This window comes from Taurulus bubalis (assembly GCF_910589615.1).
Source record: "Taurulus bubalis genome assembly, chromosome: 2".
NCBI lineage: Eukaryota > Metazoa > Chordata > Actinopteri > Perciformes > Cottidae > Taurulus > Taurulus bubalis.
The window spans coordinates 40,592,151-40,618,291 of NC_136590.1; the positions used below are offsets into that span (position 1 = coordinate 40,592,151).

The 26,141-nt window shown below is 46.2% G+C and overlaps 1 protein-coding gene across 1 annotated transcript in view; it reads right to left on the reverse strand.

The window, feature by feature from the left end:
• Positions 1 to 344: 344 nt before the first annotated feature.
• Positions 345 to 26,141, reverse strand: part of zzef1 (zinc finger, ZZ-type with EF hand domain 1) — a gene marked incomplete at its 5' end in the record, with an annotated part of 27,298 nt that continues 1,501 nt past the window's right edge. Inside the window, 52 exons of the mRNA XM_079214174.1 lie at positions 345 to 603; positions 2,628 to 2,699; positions 5,019 to 5,169; positions 6,124 to 6,289; positions 6,421 to 6,519; positions 6,642 to 6,810; positions 6,968 to 7,111; positions 7,220 to 7,579; positions 8,518 to 8,653; positions 8,778 to 8,878; positions 8,959 to 9,267; positions 9,355 to 9,581; positions 9,663 to 9,795; positions 9,888 to 10,062; positions 10,633 to 10,913; positions 11,423 to 11,586; positions 11,696 to 11,891; positions 12,067 to 12,239; positions 13,045 to 13,307; positions 13,393 to 13,558; positions 13,646 to 13,784; positions 14,239 to 14,371; positions 15,113 to 15,274; positions 15,402 to 15,521; positions 15,734 to 15,898; positions 15,981 to 16,443; positions 16,552 to 16,642; positions 16,748 to 16,827; positions 16,973 to 17,213; positions 17,339 to 17,472; positions 17,701 to 17,902; positions 18,001 to 18,082; positions 18,169 to 18,338; positions 18,858 to 18,980; positions 19,076 to 19,197; positions 19,390 to 19,555; positions 19,666 to 19,780; positions 19,865 to 19,935; positions 20,021 to 20,154; positions 20,844 to 21,124; positions 21,256 to 21,347; positions 21,869 to 22,087; positions 22,275 to 22,380; positions 22,637 to 22,782; positions 22,889 to 23,010; positions 23,094 to 23,192; positions 23,429 to 23,607; positions 24,395 to 24,511; positions 24,642 to 24,852; positions 25,454 to 25,653; positions 25,790 to 25,973; positions 26,132 to 26,141. The exon at positions 26,132 to 26,141 is cut by the window's right edge and continues 185 nt beyond it. Of these exons, the coding sequence (XP_079070300.1) occupies positions 523 to 603; positions 2,628 to 2,699; positions 5,019 to 5,169; positions 6,124 to 6,289; positions 6,421 to 6,519; positions 6,642 to 6,810; positions 6,968 to 7,111; positions 7,220 to 7,579; positions 8,518 to 8,653; positions 8,778 to 8,878; positions 8,959 to 9,267; positions 9,355 to 9,581; positions 9,663 to 9,795; positions 9,888 to 10,062; positions 10,633 to 10,913; positions 11,423 to 11,586; positions 11,696 to 11,891; positions 12,067 to 12,239; positions 13,045 to 13,307; positions 13,393 to 13,558; positions 13,646 to 13,784; positions 14,239 to 14,371; positions 15,113 to 15,274; positions 15,402 to 15,521; positions 15,734 to 15,898; positions 15,981 to 16,443; positions 16,552 to 16,642; positions 16,748 to 16,827; positions 16,973 to 17,213; positions 17,339 to 17,472; positions 17,701 to 17,902; positions 18,001 to 18,082; positions 18,169 to 18,338; positions 18,858 to 18,980; positions 19,076 to 19,197; positions 19,390 to 19,555; positions 19,666 to 19,780; positions 19,865 to 19,935; positions 20,021 to 20,154; positions 20,844 to 21,124; positions 21,256 to 21,347; positions 21,869 to 22,087; positions 22,275 to 22,380; positions 22,637 to 22,782; positions 22,889 to 23,010; positions 23,094 to 23,192; positions 23,429 to 23,607; positions 24,395 to 24,511; positions 24,642 to 24,852; positions 25,454 to 25,653; positions 25,790 to 25,973; positions 26,132 to 26,141 (8,445 nt within the window). The 3' untranslated portion in view covers positions 345 to 522. The remainder of the gene's footprint in view (positions 604 to 2,627; positions 2,700 to 5,018; positions 5,170 to 6,123; positions 6,290 to 6,420; positions 6,520 to 6,641; positions 6,811 to 6,967; positions 7,112 to 7,219; positions 7,580 to 8,517; positions 8,654 to 8,777; positions 8,879 to 8,958; positions 9,268 to 9,354; positions 9,582 to 9,662; positions 9,796 to 9,887; positions 10,063 to 10,632; positions 10,914 to 11,422; positions 11,587 to 11,695; positions 11,892 to 12,066; positions 12,240 to 13,044; positions 13,308 to 13,392; positions 13,559 to 13,645; positions 13,785 to 14,238; positions 14,372 to 15,112; positions 15,275 to 15,401; positions 15,522 to 15,733; positions 15,899 to 15,980; positions 16,444 to 16,551; positions 16,643 to 16,747; positions 16,828 to 16,972; positions 17,214 to 17,338; positions 17,473 to 17,700; positions 17,903 to 18,000; positions 18,083 to 18,168; positions 18,339 to 18,857; positions 18,981 to 19,075; positions 19,198 to 19,389; positions 19,556 to 19,665; positions 19,781 to 19,864; positions 19,936 to 20,020; positions 20,155 to 20,843; positions 21,125 to 21,255; positions 21,348 to 21,868; positions 22,088 to 22,274; positions 22,381 to 22,636; positions 22,783 to 22,888; positions 23,011 to 23,093; positions 23,193 to 23,428; positions 23,608 to 24,394; positions 24,512 to 24,641; positions 24,853 to 25,453; positions 25,654 to 25,789; positions 25,974 to 26,131) is intronic.

Below are 26,141 nucleotides of genomic sequence, written 5' to 3' on the forward strand. Positions count from 1 at the left end.
TGGACCGTATTTTTAGGATGCTCTACATGTCCAATGGGACATGTACGTCGCCATGGTGACCTGTTTTCACCATGATCAACTATGTAACCCAGTGGTGGCGGCTGTTCAGGATGGAGCAAAAGCAGGAGAAGAGAAAAAAAAAAAAAAAAAAGGTGTATACTTTCCCTTGAAGGTCGCGAATTTGGCACACTTCATGTCCTTTAGCACGGCCTCTTCAAGTTAAAAAAAAAAGAAGAAGAAAAAGAGACAGAGCCCCACAATTGTTCCTGTTCCAGTAAATGCACATGCTGATATACCAGTTCAACCTAAGGCAAAAAGGATTGTGGATTGTGAAAGTGTGGAAAGTGCTCTCTGAGGACGCCTCCACAGCCCCCGCCCAGAGTCACCGGCGTGGAGGTGGGTCCTTTCAGAAGGAACGCTCTGGATGGTCACCTCTCCCTCCCTTGTTCAAAGTGAAACCAGCAGAGTCAGGATGCGTCCCCCACCTTCCGGTCGGTGTCCTCCCATCTCTCAGAGCATCTCTCAAGAGGACATGTTGAGTAGCTTGGTGGATTTATTGGGGTAATTGATAGCCAGGCTGATGGCAGCGATGTTCTTCAAAGCCTACACAAAAACAAACAAACAAACAAACCAGTATTTGAATTAAATACAGTGTGGGGAGAGAATCTAGCAGTGTTTATCATCACCTGTTCAGTGATGATAAATGGGCAAATCGAGGGGTGACAAAACTGAGGAATCAAGGACGTCTGTGCGCTTTACGGCACATTATTTAACAAACGAATGCGCTCAGCAGATTGACCTTGGCCTTTAGTGCCTTTTGTTCTCTCCACGGACATTTTGTTCACTGCTGCCCGCAGGTTGATGACATCAGTGGAGGTGAGCTGTTGTTTTCCTCTGCCTTGGTACAATGGTGTCCATGAATCTGGTAAACATGTCTTATAGTTCTGGTTGATCAAGACCAGATTTAAATTCAGTTCACTGCAGAGTTTTTGTTGAGTTGGTGCAGTTTGGGTTTTTCTGGGTTACTTGAGGGCAGTAGAAGAATCTGTAAACCCCGACACGGATATAGGATCACCTTTTAAGGCAAGCAGTTGCCTTTTAACACATTCAGCAGACACATAAAAAACATCAGCATTCGTCTAAAGTTATTTCTGGCCACCTGATGAACAGAAGACCAGCTAGTCTGCGGTTTGGTGCTGGGCAGGTAGCGTGCAACAAAAACAATGAGCTGAAAGATACTAAAGAGCTGAGTAGAGCTGGGGGGAATTCTCTTTTGATCCATTGTTAATATAAAGAAACATTGATTGAAGCATCTTTTACTTCATAAACATTACATGATATACCAGCTACCTCAGTTTCAGCAGCCGTCTTCCAATCTCAACAGCTCCTTAAATGCGTTCTTATTTCAGAGCAAAGATACCAAATGTATGTATTCTTTAAGTCTGAGGGTAAATGATGACGCTCCCTTCTGCACCGTCACTCTTGTGGCTACTCAATGACATGTCAGTTTTCCAATTCTTCTCTTGGAAAACACCGTTCAGCCGGCCCGACGCGCGGCAGTACGTGCTGATCAGGCCGTCTGCGTGATCAAAATGATTTAGTGGGTAATTCCTTTGCAAATGTCACATCAAAAAAAACGCAGCGGCTCGTGTTTAATTGAGTGAACGACAGGATAAATAAAACGACGTGAACGCGATCCCTGAGCACTACGCGACTTGTGCTGTGGTATAAACTCACCACAGATAACAGGTCACTAACTCAGAGAGAAAACGTTGTCCCCAGAGAGGGAACTTGCTTTTTTCCCCCCAAACCATCAGCCAATTTACTTTTGGTCTTTTGCACTATTGTGATCATGATAGTCCTGAATACAGCCAAGTCATCTCTAGTTTTGTTTTCTACCTGGCAGGTGTTAGGTAACTGCTCAACAGAACCGCCCACGATGTTTTTTCTTCTTCCTACCACCTCGCATCCTCTGCTCCTCTTAACTGCCTTCAGGCTGCTCGGCTGTATTACAGCCACAAATTCTAATGGACTGTAATTACCAAATGCATTAGTCCTGAGTGCGGCCCACACATATTCAAAACAAAAGGGGGCGGTGCAGAGGGATCTGCTGGGTGTCAACAGCTTGGTGATTCACGAGCAGAAGAGACTCCAGGCGCGCGCTGACTCACGGAGACTGAAGACCACTCAGCCAACGGGGCTGCGTGTTTGGGGAAGGGTTGCATAATGTTACACCACTCCAGGGTGAGCGGGGCTACTGTCGGCCAGGTCAGCCCGCTATTCAACACCGAGAACATCAACAGATGACCTGAGAGCCTGGCTGAAGGCTGGACTTTGAATAGAGAACTGCAGAGATGTAACAAGTAATTCAAGGTTATTATGAAAAATATCAATGCGTCGGCTCTCTCGGTCCCGACACCGACATCTGAGCACCGAGAACCTTTTCTTTCCCATCTAGAGAAGTGCAACAATGTACTGCATTTGTATTTATTAATCAAATAAAATCTTGAAAATGAACAGGGATTACAAATCAACTGTAAACCTTTTTAATGCAGCAACACATTGGTGTCAGTATCCTCCCAATATGCTAATAAACAAAAACATTTAAAAAGGGTTTCAGGTCTTACCATTGCAGTGTGATTGAGGAGCTGCTCGTCGGTGGTCATGGCCAACAGGTACTCCTGCAGGATGCCCTGTGCCTGGAAAACACATCAGAGGTTTGTCTCCTGCCATGTTTCCAAAATGCAGCTCGCAAAGAAACGCAGATAAGCTCACAGGCCGGATAACCGTCACGAACACAGAGAGCTTCCCCAGACAGATTGCCCTTAAGAGGTTACATAAGGGGTGAATTCAGTCAGAAATGAGGCCCGGCTCTTCATCTCCAGCTCAGCATCAAATTGAACTGTGGAATGTTGGAACAGTCAATCACAATTATAAACAAACCAAAGAGCGCTTCACACTAACGCCCAACAGGGGAGGCATACCTCTGGTTTTATAAGCACAGGGAGTTAGATACTCCGATAAGCATATATAGCGGCTAAATGGGCTGAGACTGGTTAAAAGGAGCTTTTACAGAGCAGGAGACACAGTCCAGAGCCCTGGTCCGCCATCCGTCTCGCGGCACCCCGACTGTTTATGCTGGGGAACATCCTAGGACCATTTGTACAGTCAGTAGTGCGTGACATGCCGTTTTGATTTCCTAAATATAACGCTCACTTCCTGGGGTAGAGAGTTCACCGAATCTCAGCGGACCTGGCCGTGAACTTTGTGTGCGTACAAAGACCGAGGGCTCGTGCTGGAATGTGAGCTCTGCATCTGTAAAATCAGCCGGTTCTGGGCTCAGACCTAATATGGTCACAGAGGACTCCTCGGCGTGCCCGCTCATTAGCTTCCCATCATTTTACAGTAGAGTCATTACGGAGCTGCATGTCGTCACTGCAGCTGATCTCATATGTCAACATGACATGAGGGCCACCAACCTGCACACACAAGTTTACTCCTCACTAATCCACACTCTTCAGGAGGATGACAGGCGCTGCGCTGTGTTGCAGGTAGAGCACCGATGACTCCAGCTGAAGAAGCTTTTCCAATATTTATGTCCACGTCAGGGTGGATTTTAAAAAGAGGACTTTTCTCTGTACTAGCCACAGAACAGTCCCGTCTGATTATAAAATCCTCGGTGAACAAACGCAGAAGTCCTGGAAAAGGGAATCCAGTCTCGATGATAAACAGCCGGGTTGCCGTCTGTGTCGGTTTGGAATCACGGTCACTGGCTTTATTCATGTTCAACCGACAGACAATTACAACAAAATATCTCTTGTAATACTTTGAACCACATCCTAAACCCCGTGCAACACCAGCCACCACTCACCACTGCCACAAGAGGTAGCAGGTGTGTGTGTGTGCGTTTTTTTTACACCAACAGAAGGCTGTTGTGTTAAGACTGCTAGCTTAATTAAGACTGAATGCTGGCAAACACATATATGGGGGAAGTGAATGGGTCAACGGATCTATTTTGAAAACAACCGCAGCGCGTGCCCGTGTGCAAAACACTCCCGACAACAAGCAATTCTCTCCACGCATCTCCGTGGGCCGGAGGTTACGAATCACTGTGGGACACACACACACACACACACGCACCAATGATGAAAGACAGGCCATGCTCAGTGATGATACTCGTCACACCAACGTGTGTCTGTCAACACTGGAGTGCCCATGAAGAGCAGCCCAGGATAAACTGCTGTGTGCTGCTACTGCCCCCTGGTGGCCGTGGACTCGCACCGCTCCACTCAAGCAACTCTCTTCGAAACGACATTTAGTCGGTGCAGGTGGGAGCACAGACTCCATCCTGGACGACAAGTCGATTGATGTCATTTTCATTGTCGGGTCAGCAGCCACGGGCCTTATCCAAACAGACCAGATGGGAACCGGACAGAGAGTGCTTTTCTGGGACTGTCTAGTTCAATTGAATTTACAGATGGGAAACTCCTGGCTGACGGCGCGCTCATAGTCCATGAGAATCCTCTTAATCAATAATTCAAGACAACTGAGGGAGAGCGAGAGAGAGCGAGAGCCCAAACGCATCACAAAATGGATAGCATCTCTTCTTCTCTCAGGCAGTCTGCATGGAGCCAGTGTGGACTGTGCTGTCTGGCAGATGGCAGGGCCGGGCGTTGGCCCCGAGCCCGGCACAGAACAGGTGGGAGGAGGAAAAAAAACACGCTCATCTCACAGAGAGACGGATATAGACGGAGAGGGGAGGGGAAGACGGAGGTAAAGCCTATACTACATTGAACTCTTATTTCATTCAAATGGCCTCATACTGAATATGTTATCAGGGCAAAACAGCAGGGACAGTAGACTACAAAACAGTTTATATACTCAACCACAAAGCCAAGCAACTAAACAAATACCTATAATGTCACTTTAAATACAACAGCACCTATACAACACTAGTCGTGGCCTTCACGTGTGTGTGTGTGTGTGTGTGTTTGTGTGTGTGTGTAGGCGTCACTCACAATGGCACGGGCCTCTGCGATGAAGAAGAGTTCAGTGAGGGCTCTGTGAAGAGGCAGCAGCACGGTGATACTGGTGGGGTCCTGGCTCAGGCTGTTTTCCATGGACATGAAGAGCTGCCAGAGAGGCCGCAGCAGCGTCAGCTCGCAGGCGCTGGAGCGCAAACAAATCGATAGTCAGACCAACAAACACACGTGCGCATGAACAAAACTTGACTTGTCATTGTTTCGAGATAAGAAAGTGTGTGTGTGGGATGTTATTAATGCGGATACATCTGTAATTCATTTTAATTGATAAATTACTTAAGTATCTATCTGAATGGGGATGCATCATAAAACACGTTTACACATTTAGATTGCTCAGACTCTGTACTCTTCTATTGGTGTGTCCTGCTGGACAATGTCAATTATTACAATGCTCCGCCCCCTCTGGGCATGTTTTAAGATGCTTGGAATAATAATTTGTGTCCGTTATTGTTTTTCCACAAATTGAGAAATCGAATATCTCTGATGATGCAATTATTTGTATTTTCCAAAGTGTAACCACTAGACAGAGGCCTACTACAGTATTGACCCGAAGGCCTCAAGTTACTACGCAGCACTTGTGTAAATTGCATATTAAGGTTGGAAACTTTAGAAGCTAGAGAAGAGATATTTAGGTTGCCCCCATCTCCAGACCCTTCATTTCCCCTTCACGGAAATTTCTATGACGTGCACCGTTAACGACGACGGCATTGAGGGAGAGTTCTGCGTTTTCTTTCTTAATGAACGTTAAGAATACTGTTGAAAGAAAAGATTGTGTGAGGTCATTATGACCAGATGGGAGCCGAGTCAGTCTGCACATGCAGATTCCTAAACACATCCTTGACCTCATTTCCGTGGTGACTACCAGGACATGAGGGATTTACAAAGGCTTTTATCTCTTTATGCAAACCCTGTGTGGAGTCCTGCAGCCCTAAGGAAAATACACTGCTGAGGTAAGAATGTGCACTGGGTCCTGTTGCGCATGTTACTTTGGGTGTTTATACATAACATAAGAAGTCACTGGGGACAGAAACAGTGTGAGAAGCGTTGAAGAGGTTTGGAAGGACAGAGGCTGGACCCTTACGTCTGGGACTGACACTGCAGAAGGCGGAGCAACAAGTGAATGGCTTTTAGTCGCTGGTTCCCAGTCTGGCGGCAGGCCACGCCCACCTGCCACTCCCAGATGTCAGCCAGTGGCAGGTGACTGAGCACTTGGTCATCTGCCAACATTTGCTTAAGTATCTCGAAACCTGATTAGAGAGAAGCAGAAGGGCAGAAAGGGTGACGACATGACTAACGTGAGGATTGGGAAGCTGCTCTCTACCAAATGAAGCAGGTTTGCTCAGTAAAGTGACACGGTATCTGATTTCATGTGAAGTACCTGTCTGGAAACGTCCTCTGTGGCCTCCTGTAACTGTGAACTTGTAGCCCCACTCTGTGTTGCTCATGTCGGACATAAACCTGTAGTACAGGGTGTCACCTAAGGGAAACCCCCCCACACACACACACACACACAACACACATGTCGATACACGTCAAACTATCTGAAATGCAAATAGAGCAGAGAAGGAATTTAAAGACATTAAAACAAATTGTCCTTACCCGGAATCTCAAAATCAGACCATTTCTGAGGGGAGCCGCTGAAGTTGTGGACGTCCTGGAGGAAATCACTGCTGCTGGACATGATGAGCTCGTCACAGCCTTCCTCTGTGTAGCAGCGGGAGTCAAACTTTACCGAAAGGTAGATGGCTCCGGGGATGTGCACCTTGTCCTGAAGAGAGGAAAGATGGACACATTAGACACAAAAGACCAGTTTCAAATAAGGATTAAGTCTTCTTTAGTTAAATTTACATTTTGTGACCAGATCAGCGGTTGAACCCGAGAACATGGCATTACTTATAAATAGTTATGGCAGGCAGTTTCCCCACCTCAAAGTTGGTGTTGTTGTCATATGGGTGTTTGGACTCTCTGATCTGCACAGCCATTCCTGGCTCCTCCATGAACTGGCAAGCAGTGAGGGACAGGCTGCACAGCATACTCTGGCTGCAACCCTTCAGCACCCGCTGGAGAATCTGATTAATAACAGATTGTTACAATTGCATTAATCCACAAAAACACCAATAATGTATCATATGCGGAAATCACATAACAAAGCACACATTCTCCTCCCTTCCGCCCACCTTCTCCCAGAGCGGCCTCTCCTCTAGCTGCATCAACATGTCCAGGATGTAGGCCATGTGCGAGGCACCGCTCAGTTCCAGGGCCTCCTCGCTCAGCGCCGCCTCCGCGGGCCAGTCGGCCAGCAGCGAGGCGAGCACGTGGCGGGCGTACAGCGTGGCGATGGCCTGGTTGACCTTCACCAGGTATTGACGAACTGCCCGATTGCTCCGCACATCCAGCTCCTTGTGCAAGAGAGCAGAACTCTTGGTGCGCCTCTGCTTGGCGTAGCTGAGCTGCAAGTCGCTCTCGGAATTTGTGATGAGCTTCTGGGCCACGACGTTGACCTCCTCGGTGGCCTTTTCACAGTGACTGGGTTTGGACTGTGGGAGGAGGGCGATGATGGGGATGAATCACAATATTGACAGATACAAAACACACACACAAAAATCATCTTTTTTCTCCTCTTATCACAGCAACATGTTAATATTGGTAATGTGCCAAACTGCCATTTGTAAGTAGTGATGTTTGACCTTTGTGGTGGCAGTTCATAATAAAATAAGCGACTAAAATAAGACTTTGGACCATGCAATGTGGATGACTCTCCTTGAGCCTTTGTGTGCAAACCATCATTTTATCCATCTTCAATAGATTGCTTCTTTCAACTATGGACTCGTAATGGCGTTATAAAAATCTTCTTTTGAATTACTGCGCGATAAATTCAGTCTGCCTCAAAGCCTTTTTTCTTTTCAATATCTACAATTTCTTAATTACATTAGATTAAATACAACTACCTTTCCTAGTGCACCTAATATCACCCAGATGGAATAAGGACTTGGACATTGAGCAATGGATAGGGGCACAGAAGGATGTGCTCTCAGCTTCAGTATATACCAGGCAGGGTCTTATACAGTTCAGGGTGTTGCATCGTCTTCTGTATTTTTGGGGACAGTCCTCTTAGAGGACTCACTTCCACTGTGGCAAGGTTCATAAGCCTTTACGCATGCAGATTCATTATATTGAAGTGCAAACAGACTAAACTTACCACTTCAACTCTGGCTTGGTTATCTTTCATTTATGGAGAGGCTCAGCAAAGATGTGTCCAGAATCATCAATATTTAAAGCACCTTTCTACCTTGGTTAATATCTACTGTGTACTTACTGTCCTATAGCTTTTTATCTGTGTGTGTGTAAATTCTGTACTGTTTTAGTAATATTTCATATAATGTGGATGCAGTGTTTACTGATTGTTAACCAAGATAACCATAGACACACATTGAACAAAAAAGCCATTTCAGGGCACATTTTTTAAACAACTCACCACGCATGACACCACAATCATATCAGTGTCCACGGCCTTGGTGTTCCTCTCCTCGGAGCGAGGCCGCCTGTTGGGTTGCCACTTCTGAGCCAGCGTCCGGATCATCTCATCGGTTTTTATCTCCTCTCCATCAAATCTGAAAATAATGCAAAAAAGGCACAACCCATGACTGAGAGGCGGTCTGAGCTCGAACAGTACGACCTTTGCAGCGGTGGATCGTATCAAAGAAAGTAAATTAAAAAGAAAAAGTCTCTGCTGACCTCTTCTGCACCTCCAGGAAGAAGGAGTCAGTTCTCTTCATCTGCAACTCGTACATGGCTCGCAGGATGGGCAGAGGGGCGTTTAAGGCATCGTGGGTGATCTGCATGGAAAAAATAAACTTTAGATCAACACGTCACACTGAATTTCGCTGAACATGTCATGAACACTACCCCTCGTCACCTGGAAGCAAATCTTTGTCTCCTCGTCGAGGCCCTCTAAGGGGTCGGGCTTGCTGACGTCGGTGTCGTCAGCGCAGCAGCTGGAGTGGTCAGAGTCGTGCTCCTTGTCCTGCTCTCTTTGGTCTCGCTCTGGGTCCTGGGCCATGGAGTGGATCTCCCTCTTGGAGGAATACAGCATGATGGAGAGGATCTCTAGATCACGCAGCAACCACAGCTTGCTGAAGCCTGTCCCTTTGCTGCACTTCCTCACCAGCAGCTGGGTCAGACCCGACTGCTGGATGTCCTCCTGAGATTGCGCCACTCCGTGTTTCTACCCAAGACGACACAACAGAATGAGAAAACAACCTCTAGCCAACAACCACATCTTTTTCACAGATTTGTAGGTCAAGGCAGGTACCTTCAGGGTATTGTAGAGGCCTTTAAGGGCCAAGGAGAGGACCCAGGACGCCTCAACAGCATCAGGTGAGCCATTGTCCTGGCTGGCCTGCAGTAGGTGGCTGATGATTGAGGTGAAGTTGCTCAGGTAGCGGCTGAGCAGCGTCTTAGGGGATCCCTGGCCCTCTGACTGCCCCGGGAGACTGGCTGCAGTGGAGTCCTGAGACTGGATGAGTTGGTAGTCCTTCACTAGACAAGAGGAGAAAGCACACAGAGGGTTAATTCCATTCTAGACACTAGAAAAAGTGTTTTAAAGTGAACGGCACCAACCTGTCTTCCTCTTGCGTGTCTTAACATCCACCACTGCAGCATGGTTCTTTTCCGTGAAGTGTTTGAGCAAGATCATGTTGTGCTGCTCATTGGCGTTGTCGATAAACACGGTCTGGGTCCCCACACACAGCACCTGGCAGACGCACACGCAGGAGTCACAGCTGAGCTTAGAACATCAGGAGCCACGAGTGCACCAACCTATACAGTGGTCCTCGTTCGACCTACCTCCGGGAAGCCCACCAGCACCAGCAGGGTGAAGAGGTTGGTGCGTTTCAATGTCTGCGGCAGCTGCTGAACACAGTGGTCAGTGAAGGCGGCGATCACTGTGCTCCATTCAGGACAAGCATTCAGACTGTGTAAGATATCAGCCACTGTGCACGCCCAATCCAAACCAATACGACTGCGAAACAGAGGAAAAAGAGAGAAAATACTATTCGCAAAATAACAATAACAGCAGGTGGGCGGTTATCAATAACAAGCAAACAGATCTACTAGCTCTCTGGTAAAGGATCTCTGTGAGATGAAGGGATGTAGTCAGTATCTCAGTTCTAGATGTGTTAGTACTTTACTTATTACACCATGGTTGAGTTAAAATGTGAAGGTGAAAACCCGTTTGTATCCTTCAATATTACAAATATTACTGAAGATGCCATTCCAATGCCATGACTACACGAAGATCAGATTGCTCACCTTAATGTGTGACTTTACAAAGTAAAAACCACACACTTGCTTCAGCAATTTAGAGGATAAAAATGAAAATATTTGGGCCTACTTTGTAAAAAGAATTAACAGGTTAGATCTTTTTATTGCATTTTTACATTTGCTTTTATCAGGGTAGGAAAATATTTGTATGGCTTTGGATTGGCGAAAATAGAATATATACAACAAGTGCAGACTTGTTAGTATTAATATTAACCTTTTTATAAACTACAATTAATTTCAGTTGTATCATCAGGTTTCCTCTTCTTACCTGTCTAAACAGACGGCTCCCAGGCTGAAGAGCAACTGGGTGGTCTTCCAGCCGTGGGTGTCTGAACTGGCTGCCTCTCCTTGTGTTAGCAAGTCATATTTGTCAGCCAGGGCCTCCGTGACGGCAGTGTCGGCCTCCATCGGAGGGATTCGGAGCAGCAGCTGACCCAGTAGTCCCAGGGTGAGGTGGAAGGTCTCGTTAAGAGAGCCTGCATTGGAAATGACTGCCCTGAAAAGCTTGGGCAGGATGGAGTTCAGACTGGGCAGAGACAGGGTGCTGCCCTGAGGACACAAGAAAGACCATGTGTTAGCTGTAGATACATGATATATACGCTGAAGCAATATTTTGGGGTCGTGAATATTTCAGGAACAGCAGTGCATTTTGGGTACAGAATAATGGAGGGTTTTAACTTGAGTGTTGATGGATTTTGGTGCATCTGATTAATTCAGTCTATCCTGACTACTGTGTGCCTGGTTGGGTAACAAAAGCAATATATCTTGTTTCAGTCTGGACAAAAATCTAAAATGACATGTGGTTTTATGGGGGTTGTGTGGGACTATTTCTTGGCTTTGAGCAGTGACTTCCTCGAGTCTCGCTGGGTTGCCTGGCAACTCCAAGGTTGAGACAAAACTCTAGGAAGTTTTTTCGAGGGCTTCAGAGGCAGATTTGTCTGTTTCCCAAACTCACTACACTAACTCGCTGCAGCTTCATATTTAACACTCAGATAAAGCATATTTCTTTGGTGTCTTTAGAGTCTCAACCCTAAAAACCAGTCTTTGGTTTTACATACTGGTTTGGCTGGTGGCAGCATGGCTGCTAGTAGTCCCAGGATCCTCTCTCTGGAGCACTCTGAAAACACGTGCTCCTGAAGGGGAACCTGGGGCAGCCTCTCGTCTGTCTCCTTCACAACGGCAGATGCTACGGTGTTGACTGTTCCTGGACCAGGCTCTGATGCTGAGAAAAAAAAAAAACATACACGATTGATCCAGACAGCTAAGGGATAGTAACTAATAGACATAATCAGAGCTGCAATCAGCCCGGTGGAGGAAGTGTCAGGGCTTACGTTGGACTACAGGAGAGGGGTGCTCCTCGATGGACACAGACGGCGTCTGGCTGAGGCTGGAGGAGTCCAGGGTGTCTTGGGGAACCTGCTTCTTTTTCTCCACCTCTGCAGAGCTTGGTGGGGACGAAACCACTGAGGGAGCAGGGGGAGGAGAGCCCGCCTCCTTTGCCTTGTTCTTCTTACCTAATGGTTGAATCTAGTGTTGAGAGGATAACATCAAGTAAGTAGGTTGACTGATCCTTACACATCTCTGCAATATTCATCATGTGTATGGTACAAATTTCTGCTCCATGCTACTTCCTGCCTCTGTAATGATCCACCAACCCGACAGAGATCATTCAATCTCCATATAATCTTATAACGTTTTTCACCTTGTCTCTGGGAGACGACGGGGAGCAGACGGCTGCAGTGCTGCCAGGGAGAGACGAGGCGTCAGTGGCTGTACTGAGCTCCTGTGAGGACTCTGGAGAGACTGGACACAGTTCACTATCGGAAGCGGATTCATTGGACGACAGCAGAGCGAGCAAGGCTGAGGAACGTAGTCCTACGACAAAAAAGGACAAAGCATTAGAAAATACAGGTAAAAAGAATCTGAGATACCATGAGACTGGAGAATGGATAAACAATGCAACAAAGCAACTTTTACAACTCAGTCATTTTGATAACAGATAAAATGAATTGTTAAAGCCAGGTTGATGAAAAAGTGTGTGAAAAATGAAGAGACAGGGGAAACGTCTCTCTCCCAAGGCCAGCGTTTGTTTGAAGGAGCAGTTCTACTATTTGGGAAATACGCGGTCTCATTTTCTTGCCAAGTTACACGAGACGATAAACATCCCTCTTGTACACTAAAACGTGAAGCTAGAGCTAGCAGGCTTACCTACGCTGAGAATAAAGACTTAATGTAGGGGGGAAACCAGTGAACACAGCTCTATCCAAAGGTCAAGGGTCAGTCCAGCCTCAAAGATACATACTCTTACCTGTAGTGAGCAGTGAGTTTTGAAAAGAGACATTGCGGCTTTTCACGCTTCATATGTAATTTTGTTTTTGGGGTGAGCTGCCACTTAAAAAAAAAAAATCAATCTCTAAACCGCATTAATTAGCTCATCATAGTATGCCGTTTGTTTAATTAGGACAAAACCTAAAATGGCTAGTGCAGTGAATTATCCCTGTGAAGTTTTTTCTATAAAATGTTATTGTTATTCTAGTTTTTTTTATTTATGCTAAGCTAAGCTAAGCAGCTGCTGGTTATGGCTTCATATTTATCATACAGGCTTCTCATGCAAGTCTCCGCAATAAAGCAAATAAGTGTATTCCCCGCAACAATGGAACGATTCCTGGCTTGGACTTGCCTTTTCCAGTCTGGCCCTTGAGCAAACAATCAGTGATGAGTTGGGAGCAGTGCGTCTGCAGGGCTGAGGCCTGGCTCAACGTGTTGCTGTCCAAAGACTCGTCCTCCATCTGCTTCTGACTGCTCAGTTCTGACGTGTAGAGGGCCAACGCTGCGAACAGCAGCCAGGAGTAGTTGTGGATGTAGGGCTGGATCAAGCGGTGGCGGTCACTGATCCGTATGGTCACCATGGGGTACACGGTGATCCGATGGGTTGGCAGGTGGCTGGAGATGGGAATGTTATTACGTCAACAACTCGGAGGTAAACCACTGAAAGGTAAGTGTGTTTTCACAGCACATGATGGGTCACCTGTCTGGATACTTCTTTGCATTGTAACAACCAAAGCACAGATCAAAGTCCTCGCAGACGTTACAGTTGATCCTGCTGCCTACAATGAGCCCCTGGCAGTGGTCACAGGCGTACTCCATGTTCACCATCTCATGGTCATCCTCGTGGCCCTCCGGCTTGGCACCGCCTGGTTAAAAAAAAAAAAAAAAACACATTCAGGTGTGGTCTGATGCTCTCACCCAGCGTTACGATTAGTGACTTTGCATGAGCTCACTGAGGAAGCAGGTCTTGCAGAGGTCCATGTCCATGCACTGCAGACATCGATAGCGGTGCCAAGGTGCCATCCTCTCGCAGCCGTCACAGGAGATCACGACATTGAGCAGGTCACAGTAGCGCGCAATGAACATGTGCATCTGTGGATAAAACCGGGCTAATTATTTACACAGTATTACTGTCATCGTACTTTCCTATCTGTGCTTTGAAAGACACAGAACAAAATATTAACATGACTACAGCTTGTTAAACTTCAAACTCACACAGTTTTATAGCTAGATGAGTTTTTTGGACTGGGTTGTATTACAACAATAAATGGATATTACAGTAGCTAACTCATCACTTGTCATCATTACACCTGCTAAACATCAGCATGCTCGTGTTGGCATGGAGCTCAAAACACTGCCGCTGTGCCTCAGTAAGCCCAGCTTCTCAGAGCTGTCAGCGTGGTTGTAGGAAATAAAACAGAGCGGAGACGCATTTGGGGCAGTCAGGTTAAGCGCCGAGTGCCATTTGTCTCCACAGAAAGCTCAGACATGAGGCAATTTTCCTTGCTTGCTAAAGATTGGACTATTTTCATGCACCGTGATGTACCTTTCTCCTGTCCTCAATGGAGTCCTCTTCATCGATTTTGTCGTACCACTTCTCAAACATCCCGTCCATACACTCATCCATCCACTCCTGGTTCTTCTTGTAGTCAGCGATTTCATCCTCCTCTGTCCATTGACTGGAAATAAATGTAAACCACAGAAATGATCCATCACCTCTGCAATTTAATTGTCTGGGACGCTGCTTCAAAGGGATAGCTCGGATTAGTTTTAAGTGGGGTTGTAAGAGGAACCTCTCCATAGTCAGTATGCTACCAGTACGCTCAGCACGCCCCAGTTTGGAGAAACAGACGGGAGAAAAGCAATGTGCTACTGTGGTCTGAGGTAGCAATAAAACATACTTTAGACAAAAAAAAAAAAGAAAAATCAATATCAGCCATTATCTTTGCTTTCTTCAAGACTCCTTTGACAAAAACAGTACTTTTACCTCGCAGAACACAGGAGTTGTTGGTCTACCGCTGCTTCGATCGGTTGATTTGTTTGCGTTACAACAGACAAACTAACCGATAAAGAAAACATTGGATAATGGCTTCAGTTCTATGTCAGACGGCAATGTAAAGTGGGGAAAGTTTTCTTCGATGGGCTTTTTCAAGATGTTTGTTTTGCTGTCCACAGCAGTACATTATTCTCTCCAAACTGGTGTTGTGCTGACTGCCATCTACTGTAGATAATACACTGATTATGGATAATAATCCCTTTATATTGTAAAAGATCTGAAATAGACTCAGGCGCAGTTTGGACTATTGATTTGTCAAAAGGAAATAATGAAATTTGTATCTTAAGCTATGCCCTTGTTTTATCAATTGGAAAAGCATTTCACTTCCACTGTGGCCCGTTTTCTGAAAGGAGTCTCATATTACCTGATGTCAATGTCATGAACACTGATGTTCTCCTGGGACATGCTGAGCAGGAGGTCAGGAAGCTTGATATTCAGGAAGAGGTCAAGGTCCTGTACCTCCCAGCTCATGTCGAGAAGGTGCAACAAGCAGGTCTGCACACATGACAGGGCTGGTAGCAGGCTTCTGGAGAGCAGGGAGGAGGGTCAGGTTACACCACTGCACACATAGACACTTGGAATTACACTTATCGCTGCTGGAAACACTTTTTGAATTTCAGTGAATTCAGTGCGTTGCAAGGATGGAAGCTTACTTCTCATTGAGGCTGCTGAAGCCTTGTACTGCCTCCACCAGCATGAGCACCAACTGATAGTAGGAGCGCCTCACCTCCTCTCCTAGCTTCTGCCCGCTGTCTGACAACTGAGAGAAATAACTGAAAAAGACAAAGCAAAAATACATTTTTGAGCAAAATACTAATTGCATGTCAGCATTGAAACTTAGTACCTTCTCAAAATATATGCAATAATTCAAGACTTTGGGACAATGTTGTTAGAAATTACAAATATTTACTGGACGTGGCTCGAGTATTAATATAACAAAATTTACTGCCGTTTCACGTGAACTGAAAACATTTGACAGGGGCACCTTGTGAAGTCTTTCTGGCATGCCAGCAGCTCCTGTAGGAACAGGATGCAGGGGGCTTGGAAGAGGTGCGGCTTTCCCAGGGAATGTAAACACTGCTGAACCATCTCCAGGACTTTGCACACGCTCAGAGCCTGGGCCTTGCTCAGGGACAGCGTCTGCAGGATGCTACAGGAGGAAGATTTGGATGATTTAACCCTACATGGTACAATGACGCAAATGGAAAAATTGAAGACTGGAGGTCAGTCACCTTGCTGTTGTGAGAGCCTGGTCCTTTATAAAGTTCAGGATGTGTTTGAGTATCGGGTAGCGGTCCTTGACAGCGGGGGCCATGCGGGGCTCTTCTATAGATCGACAGGACAGGAGGCGAAGGCGTGCCCGACTGAATGGGGCTTTACGGGGCAAGGCGGAGGGTGAGGCCGGATCCCCCGACTGGGAGGAGAGGCTCTCGTTGGAGCCTCTGTGGCCTTGTCTGCCGTGCACACAAGATGATGAGCTCTGCGCTTGAGCTTTGTCGCCCCCGCCCTCCTCGGACCCCGCGGTCTGTTGCCCCAGGGCGGAGCTGGCCTGGAAGTCTCCTTCCGAGATGGAGCCCGAGCGGAGGAGTGGAGCACTGCTGCCCTCTGCAGCTCTGGAGGAGTCGCTGTCCTGACAGGGAGCTCCACAAGGGGTGAATCTGAAGAGCAAGAGGCTCTTCTCAATGCACATGTCAGCTACAACAAAGAGGAACATAACAGACGTCAGCAAAAATAATAATACGAAAGAGAAAACAAAGCTGGTGAAACGAAAGGGTGGGACTTGTCTATTAGCAGGATTATCACCTAGTGTCTCCATGGAAACCTCATCTTGAGCTCCTTCCTTCTCGTCCGGAACATTCATTTTGCTCACTAGGTATCTCTGTTTCATCTCCAACTGACAGGGGAAAAAAGACATCATCAACATAACAGTTCAATAACATAATGATAAATAAAACTCCAGATAATAAACAAAGATGTGAATCATGTCAATAACACTCACCATCCATGTTCTGATGCTGTCTGCCAATGAATACACCTGCACAAACTCTTCACCGAGACACGACTTGCAGTCCTGATTAACTACTCATGCAAAGACAAAACAGAAGGGAGAAATCAACTCGGATGAGTTCATCGACAACGACACATGAATAGCAGGCGAAAACACAGCAAGGGAATAAACGGAACATCTTTTGCTCTGTGACTACAGATTATAGACGGGCATTACCACAGTTCTTCAGGGCATTATTTAGGGATGCTGTGTGGTACACCATGGCTGCCCAAATAGCATTCACAGCTTGGTCGGACTTCGGCCCGGCGGCAATCTCGTTCCTCATTGGCTGTTTTCTGCAGGACTGCATGAGGGTCTTCATCAGCTTTGTTCTATTGTCTGTCGGCTCCGTGGAAGGGTTCCAACGGGCAAAATCCTCCAAGAAGCTTGTTAACTCATCAAGAGTCCATGTATTTTTCTCCTACACAGAAAAGCAACGCAGTATTAGAGCACCACCGAGCTGCCGAGGTCAATAAACAATGGAATAATAGAAACCTCAGAATGGAGCTTCTACGTGACTGGATTCAGCAGATGTGACAATACCTGGTCCGCAGGTGTTTTAGTGTGATCCGTCTCCCTTGTTTCACACAACCCGTGTCGCAGAATGGGTTTCCATAAAGGAGAAGACTGAACATGGGACATTTTCCCGGGTGGAAGGTCCTTAACGGTGCGAATCTCTGGAATAGACAACAACTCACAAACATCAGCATTCCGGGTCGGAGAAACGCTCGAGTACGATGTCATTCTGAAATGATTGATTCTCAAATCCAAAGCATGTTTCGCAAATCCCTAATCTTCCAAGATCTGTTCATGTAAACCTCAAATGTACAAAATGAGAAAGACTCTAACTCGGGTCCAACTTCGTCATTTCCAAACGTCACTCAGGTGAAAGGATTCGGTCTCACCGTGGGGGGATTTCAGGGCGAGGGTTCTGGAAGCGAGGCGACCCATCAGGCGAGCCACCAGCAGCTGCAGGTCTGACATCCAAGAAATGGTGATATCCGGCAGGCCCAGGGCGGTCACGGCGAACTTGTAACCCCACTCGTTATTACTGCTATCAGAGTGGAAGAGGAACTGGAGTTGAGGGCCGGCGTCAAATGTCACCTTCTGGAGGAGCGAAGAGAAGCAGCAGACATGTGTAAAGGAACCGAGCGGCAACGACTGTGTTTGGCATTGAGACGACAGAACGGTTTCCCATATCCTACCTTTGGCCACTTCTCACTTCCAACCTTCATGTCGTAACGGACCTTCCCACCTCTAGAATCTGTGAATTCTAGGTAATCGTATCTGTGAAGATCAAGAGCAGAGAGGATGGGTTTAAATAAAAAAACAAAAAAACAACATCTGAACATCTAATTTTTCCCATCATTCACCTCTTCTCTGTCTCGCAGCGTTCGTCAAACTCCACCTCAAAGGAGGTAGCACCGGGGCAGGCGAAGATGCTGGTTTCATGGCGGCTATTCTCGTAGTTGTGAGGAGACTCCCTGCTCCAGGTCCTCAGCACCACTGGCTGCTGGGGCTGGTGCCAGCTCTCCTGATCCACCTGGCAGAGACATGGTATGCAATCAATGTTCCAGTCAACAGTGGAATGGAACTGAAGTACAAATGTGAGGCCTTTGTACTTTGTTTTTAATTCTAGTCCAAAACATTTTAGAGGTAAAGTTACTGGTTACTTAATAACAGATTAAGAATGTATATGTAAAACACATGATGAGTTGATAAAATATGATGCACTGTTATAGATTTGACTACCCAACAACATATGACATTGTTCAAATTAGCTCCACTTCTACCAACTACAACAGCTAAACACGACTCACACATGCTGTAATAATCCAATATTAGTTTTAGTAGGATAACACTATGTTTTTTGTTTTGATACTTAAAGTACAATTTGCTAATAACACTTAGAGTGCTTTACCTAGGTGACTTTTAGTATTGCAGTATTGGATCTAAGTACTTCTACCAGCCAAATACTGGTTTTGCATTTTCACCTCTCCATTCATACTCACACATTCCATTCTGGTACACTAATGTATGAAGAATGTCAGACTGGACTGACCTTAGAAAAGATGTCTCCAGTATCACTGGACAGGCTTCTGAGCAGCTCCACCAGCGAGGAGAAGCTCCTCAGCAGCACACTGTGGGGGATGTCCAGAGAGCACAGCTCCAGGAGTAAAATCATCTGCCAGGACCACAACGCATGTTACACTCACTCAGCACGGTCGACTTCATGACTGTGCAGGAAGGCAATTCAGTCAGGAGATAAGATTGTATTACCAGTTGTCTGAAGACCGTGGCAAGGATGGAGCTGCCGAGTTTGCCGGTGATTACAGCACCAGTGTACCTCCCCAGCAGGGAACCAAGGACCCCTTTGATACTTCCCAGGAACTGATCCACATCTATTTGAAATAAAGCATTTAGTCACTCTGACAACATAGCCTCTCGTCCACCTGACGATGAAGTGTTGGTACTGAACCACTTTACAACTTCTTTCATCTGTTGGGCCACCATCATCTCACTGATTAGCGCCAGCCTGTGTGCTCGTAGATACACGGAATCTAACCCATGAAGAGAGGGAGCTGTAATCTCACATTTTAGTAGGATGTCTCTGGCCAGCTCCATGGCGATGGTGGTGGAGGCTCCCCCTTTGAGCTGCAGGTAGCACCAGGAGACCAGACTACCCTGCAGAGCCCAGAACAAGGACAGCAACACTGTCCTGCTGGCTCCACTGTTCTCGTCCACCATCATCACCTCACACTGAGAGACGGGAGACAGTTGAAGAGAGAGAGGGGGAGAAGACGGTTGTTGATGAATTGTAATAACTTATTGAAACAGTTGAGACATTGTGCGTGTGACAGAGTTCTCACCTCTCTTTTTGCCACCAGTAGCAACGTCTCCATCACCGACAATATGGGGCTGATGTCAAAGTCTGACGGAGCCCCTTTGGGTGGGAGCAGCAGAAGGCCACTTGGATCCTGGTCACTGCAAAACAACAACAAGAATCTGCTGATCCACTGTGATCTGGACGTGTACACCAATGTGTCTGTACATCTACGGTGTCCTTACCTGAAGTAATTACACAGCGATTCAAAAGTCACTTTCACCGACTCCGGCTGATCATGTTCGGTAATATTTTTCTGCAAAAGGCGGAGTACATCATCATTATCATATAATCATTATCGTGTAATCATTATCATATGATTATTATTTTCATAAACTCACCATCATGTGGAAGAGTTTGTCCCGTCTGACGTGTTTATCAGGGAAGAACACTGCTGCTCCATTAAGGATGGCCTTGACTGCTTCCTTGTGCAAAGACTTTTCCACCAATGTCTCACCTTCTGGACCATCCACGACTGAAACACAAATTCACACGTATTATTGCTGCATACATTTTCTACATTTCTACAACTTCTTAGAAACTAATGACGACGAGCTATGGAATCCCGACTGAGAAATTGAATCATTTAAAGTCACCACAAGGCGTTTTTAACTGGTTATGAAACAGTCTGAATTAAACATGGAGCATATAAGATTGGCTATGTCTGTAGAGATTTTTCTTAAATTTGAAAGGACTCAAACCAATCCTGAATTATCCCCCTTCATAGGTCCATTTCATTCATGAAATACTTTGCGGGACGTGGTTTCACATCAACACATGAATTTACGTTGACAGCTAAAACAAAGTTGACTTGATCGTATTACGGTTATTAATCTTACATAGCATTGCATAACAATTTAAGTTATTATCGTATGAGGTAATGTACCTGTATTTATATATAATTCCTATGCATCTTGCAAACAGCTGTGCTTAAAAAGCACATTCAAAATCTGTTGCATCCTCCTTTCACATGCTTTAGAAACTATTGAACGAAAATGTACAACCCGAGGCACTGGTACTCATGGAAACACTGCCGCTTTTTGTCCACAGGGTCCGCCAAAACCAACACAAAATGGAAGTTCCTTGTAGTTGCTTTCACAATGTGACCATTCAACCAAATGCTTTTTACTACTCCTATTCATAGGAGAGCCGGCAGGTTCTTACTGAGGCAGAGGTGAGTGTAGAGTTCACCGACAGCCCTCACAGATTCAGACAGAGGCTCTGCACTGCTGGACGTGGATGGACAAGCCGATCCTGCTGGGGCTCCTGCTGGGGCTCCTGCTGGGGCTCCTGCTGGGGCTCCTGCTGGGGCTCCTGCTGGGGCTCCTGCTGGGGCTCTGCTCTCCTCTGGGCCCCGGGGCTCCAGCGGGTTGGGCAGCATGGGGAAACAGTTCTGCATCAGCTGGAGCAGCAGGACTCTGCTCTTCAACACCTCCTCTCCCTCACTGAGACAAAGACACATGCTTCGTTACTGGTGAGACCCTGATATGCCCGCAGGCGTTCCAGTGGCTGACCAATGAGCCTGATCATGGATGCAGTACAAAAAAAAAACAGCAGTGACAGTCCTGCTACTCACATCTCCCTGAGTTTACTGTAGAAGTTCCAAAAGAGGTTCAGGCCGAGACCACTGAAGTCCAGAAGGTACTTCTGCTTGAAGTGAGAGGCATCCTGCAGAAATGAGTGAGAGGGTGACAGTCTTCAACAACAACAGAATAACACGATACATATATCACCATGCATGTGAAGTACCTCTTTACAGTAAATGGACATGTTGCATGTCTCCTAATGGCAATAAGTGGGCAGACTAACGTCATGAATAAAATAATGGTTGTGAGGAAATAACCAGATACAGAAGTTAGGTCACCAAATGAAGTGTGATATTTTGTGCAAGTCGAATAAATACCAGACCAGGTCCGAGTCTCCATTTCAGGCCAGGTGTATGCAAAATGGTTATATTTCTAATATTGTTTCCTGACACAATGAGGATATTCCTACTTCTCCTTCTCTCTTGTTGGCTTTGTTTAGTATGACACCATTGCCGTTTGGTTCCATAAAACACAAATATAACATGCTGGCACACAATATATAATGCAGGGGATTGAGGAGCTTGCAATATGTTCTGCTATAGAGTATAGGTATGTCAAGCTCATCACACCAAAATATATTCATAATAATGATATTTAATTCACCATGTCGCGTGTAAGCTGCTGTATGAAGAATAGGGTCCTGTTCAGTAGACAAAGGCCAGTGACAGCGTCACAGTCGAAGCTGTCGCCCTCTGGACTGAGGTTGTCCAGGTCTCTGAGCTTCTCTGGCCCGGGACACAGATAGCCACTGAAGGTGAGGGACTGCACTCCAAGGCGCTCGGCAGAGTCCTGCCTGGTGCAGAGGAACTTTACCATCAGGAACTGGAGAGACAAGGAAAGAAAGGCGTGGTTACTTGATAATGACGGCAAATTACATACCTGTTCTCTTTTGTATTGCATTTGGGAAGCCCTAAATACTACGAGATAACAAATTGTCTGAAGTAACACAAAACGGTGAAATATGAAATATGAGGACGATAACAAAATGTGCACTCGATGCAGTCTGTACCTTTACAACGCGACACTGCTGCAGCTTGATCTCCACATCGTTCCAGTCATCCTCCATCTCAAACCAGCCAATCGGCTCGTCCTCCGACTGTGTTGGAGTCTTCACACTGCAAGTCAGGTGACAGCATGGTGTGTCAGCCAGTCACATAAACCACTGAGGCAGACCCCCACACTACTGAGAGGTGCCAGAACAAACACAAACTACCTAACTATACTGTGCCAGTATCGCTTATTAGATTGTCCTGCATGCAACACATTTGGCAGCATGCACTCCTCAGCGCCAGTACTTTTATTTGCTAATCAATTAATCCTCTGAAATATCATAAAAGCACATGATTCACGCGGCTATAAGGGGATACTTACTTGTCTTGTACAAACTCTTTGTAGTCCTTGTAGTCCCACACATCGTACTTTTTGAACCTCTTAAAATGTTTCTCTGCATCAAAAGCGTCTTCCTCCTTGTACGCGAACACCAGGCCGCATTTCGCACCGATGGTTCCTTTTCGCACCTGATCACACAAACCGGAGAGGGAGCGTTATGCACAGGAAATCCTCCGTCGCAGGCGGTTTTTAACACAATTCTCAATGAAAGGGTGAAGTCACACGGAGCCTCACTTTGATCTTCATCTGAGTGATCTGGAAGTTACTCTGGTCCTCCGTCGACAGGATCACACTGGCTCTCTTCCTGCCGCTTTCTGTGAGGAAACCTTTGGAGCGGCAAAAAACATTACGTTGCGCTTGAAGGCGTGTTCATGCTGAAGCTGTATTAACGTAACGTTACTATTATTTGCTCATTGAATAAGGACGCCGTTAGTTGTACCGTCACCAGTGGAGGATTCTGTGAGCATGTTCTCTGGTCCCGACTTCTCCTCTTTACTCTTCACATCACAGGCCTGCAGGTGCAACTGGAGGGGCTTTCCTGTAACAAGACGCAACGCATTATGGCATTTTTTAATGACATCTCATTTTCCAGAGGTTAACATTTGATTCCTATACTGGAAGGCACGGTTCAACACATTGAAGTGCAGCGTTATAACAGGAATTTTTCCAGTAGTAGTCCACTAATGCATTTCCTCCTTGTCGGCTAAGTACTTTCTCTCCCTGGTCTAAGGTTTGAAATGGCACCGTGTGAATGAGAGTAAAGGAGGGCGTTACCATTGCGATTAAGTAGCCGCAGCCTAACGGAGGCCAAAGACATGATGAGGGAGGAGGCCTTGTACTCCGTCTTCAAATGATCGCTGATGCAGGACAGGGCCTGGAGTACTTTTGCCACGCTGCCTCTGGCCAGAGCAAAGGCCAGGAGGGTCAACTCTGCATCGGGACTCACACAGCAGCTACACAGCAGCAAAGAAACAAACACAAGTTAGTTTGGAGCTGCAAATGTTGTCCTCTCAAATGATCTTTTGTGGCTCTATATCAGACGCATTTCCTCCAAATAAGTTTTTTCATGCGTGGTCGTGAATTCAAAATGTTCCCTCACTTCTTGGAAGGACATATTTTTAAGTCGATCTTAAAGCAATACTCATATTCCTTTATGTACATTGAAAGCAATTTTGGTGGATGTAATTCTTCCTGCAAAGCAGAATTTACTCCCACAGACTGCGGAAGCCAAATATTAACTGAAAGAATATTTGCCCTGGATTTTGTCGCCTACCACTAACATTGAAACTGCTTTACTAATGGATCTTTTTCTATGAACCACCTTCACTATCACTATATTACAATATAAAAGGAGCAGGGACATCACAAATTAACACTGGGTTAATACTGATTATTGGCAAATACCATTTCTCCACCATTTACTCTTGAAGAGTCTGGTTCAAACAGACCACCAGCCGACTCTGCGGTCTCTTCTAAACACCCGTGCTTCAAATAAGTTTGATTGTATGTGTGAATAAACTTTGTTCCTACAGGAATATTGTTGATAATTAACCGGTGAGATTGTTTCAATCATGTCGTTGCTGTGCCGTTAATAATTTACAGAAGATCAAATGGAACGCAAACAGTGTTTTATCGCCCTGGTGATTCTTAGCCTGTTTTCATCACGATGATGTCAGCGTTAAGATGTGGTGCATGGCAGTGATGGGTGAGTGTGCTGATGTAATCTCAGCAGGTCATTACTCTGCTATCCTGAGGAGAAATCCATCCACCTCCTCCAGGATGTTCAAAGAGAAGAACTTGGGGAACTCGGTGGACGACGGTGTTAGGGACAACGGTGGCATGTGTCGTAAGGCTTTCCTAGGAGAAAAAGACACACACAAAAAAGGTCCTCAGAACCCAAGCACTGGACTAAACGTGATACTTACACACATTCCTACATACTTTTTTGTTATTACATATTCAAAAGACCATAAGGGGCGTGTCTTACTGCGTGCTCTGAAGGACAGTCTGAGCCAGAGCAGGGTTGGTCTCCATGGATGCGGTGACCAAGGAGGTGAGGAGAGACAGGTACCAGATGGCTGAAGCATCCGAAACAGACACCTCTTTACTCTTGGTAATCTGATAGCCCAGCGTCTTCAAGCCATGAATCCGAGTGTCACATCCGTCGCTCAGGCATCGCTTAATGTTAATCTGGATGTCTGGGGTTTGGTGCAAGAAGAGAAAATGCAGTTAGCAGACTGATGGAATACATCACACACAAAAAATGCCTGAACAACATAACACAGATGTTGTTTGAGGAAGACACAAATGAAACAAATCGCAAATATGAGAAACTAAATCCATGCAGAGCCACCTAAGGAATATTATTTGGCACCATTATCTGAACCTCTGTGAGCACAAAAAACAGCTGTTTTTTGTGCTCACAGCTGCCTGAAGTCACACACACACACACACACACACACACACACACACACACACACACACACACACACACACACACACACACACACACACACACACACACACACACACACACACACACACACACACACACACACACACACACACGAATGAGGATATATCCTAGCCAAAACAGAGCTTGTGTGTTTACTTCTGTGTGGCTGGACTACTTCTAATGAAAAGGTGCATATGTGGCCTTTTGGCTACACACATATGGTCCTTTGAGACCAAGCAGCAGCTGCCCAGACAGTTCATCCACAAGTCATCAGCGAAGGAACACACAAGCCCGAGATAAATAAACACTTGTCTAAGCAGACCGATTGACAGGTGGCGACTCACAGGGGTGTGTGATGTTGGCGTTCTCCAAGAGGGCTACATAGCCCGTGACATTGCTGGGGATCCGGATATCTCTAATCTCCTGCAGGGAACGCCGGTTTTTCCCGACCGCAACGGAGACCAGCTGAGGCATGTAGCTGTGGTCATTAGAGGCCACGGCAATGGCCAGGCGTCTCAAAACCACATCGGGTTTCATTTTTAACCTGGGAGCAGAAAAGAGAAAAAGGTTCCACCTTAAAATGGATCATACACATCGGGACAAAAAGCTCTGTAATCCAAGGATCCGGCACACATGACAATCAGCTGCAAGGCCTCCAGTCAAAGAGCAAGCGCCCTTGCCTTATCCAGTGCGAGCGTGCACTGCCGTCCGACTGCCAGAAAGACACAGTTTCCCCATTTGTCATCTTGTACACATCTGCAACGTTGGATGACGCTTCCAATGTACTGTAGCACTGTGCGACCACCTTGACTTTGTCCACCTCCGGATCGCGGTCCAGCTCCGCTCGGTACTGGATATCTAAATCTGAGAGACACAAAATGTAGATGAGGACGCTTTTCTGAAAGATGTCCGGCAGTGAAAGGTAGAGACAAATGTCTTAAAATGCACGGGAGAACATTGAGTTGAAAGCCTTCATTCAGCACTAGCCAGACACTGTATTCATCCGACGCTCTGCTGTTCACCTTTCTCCTT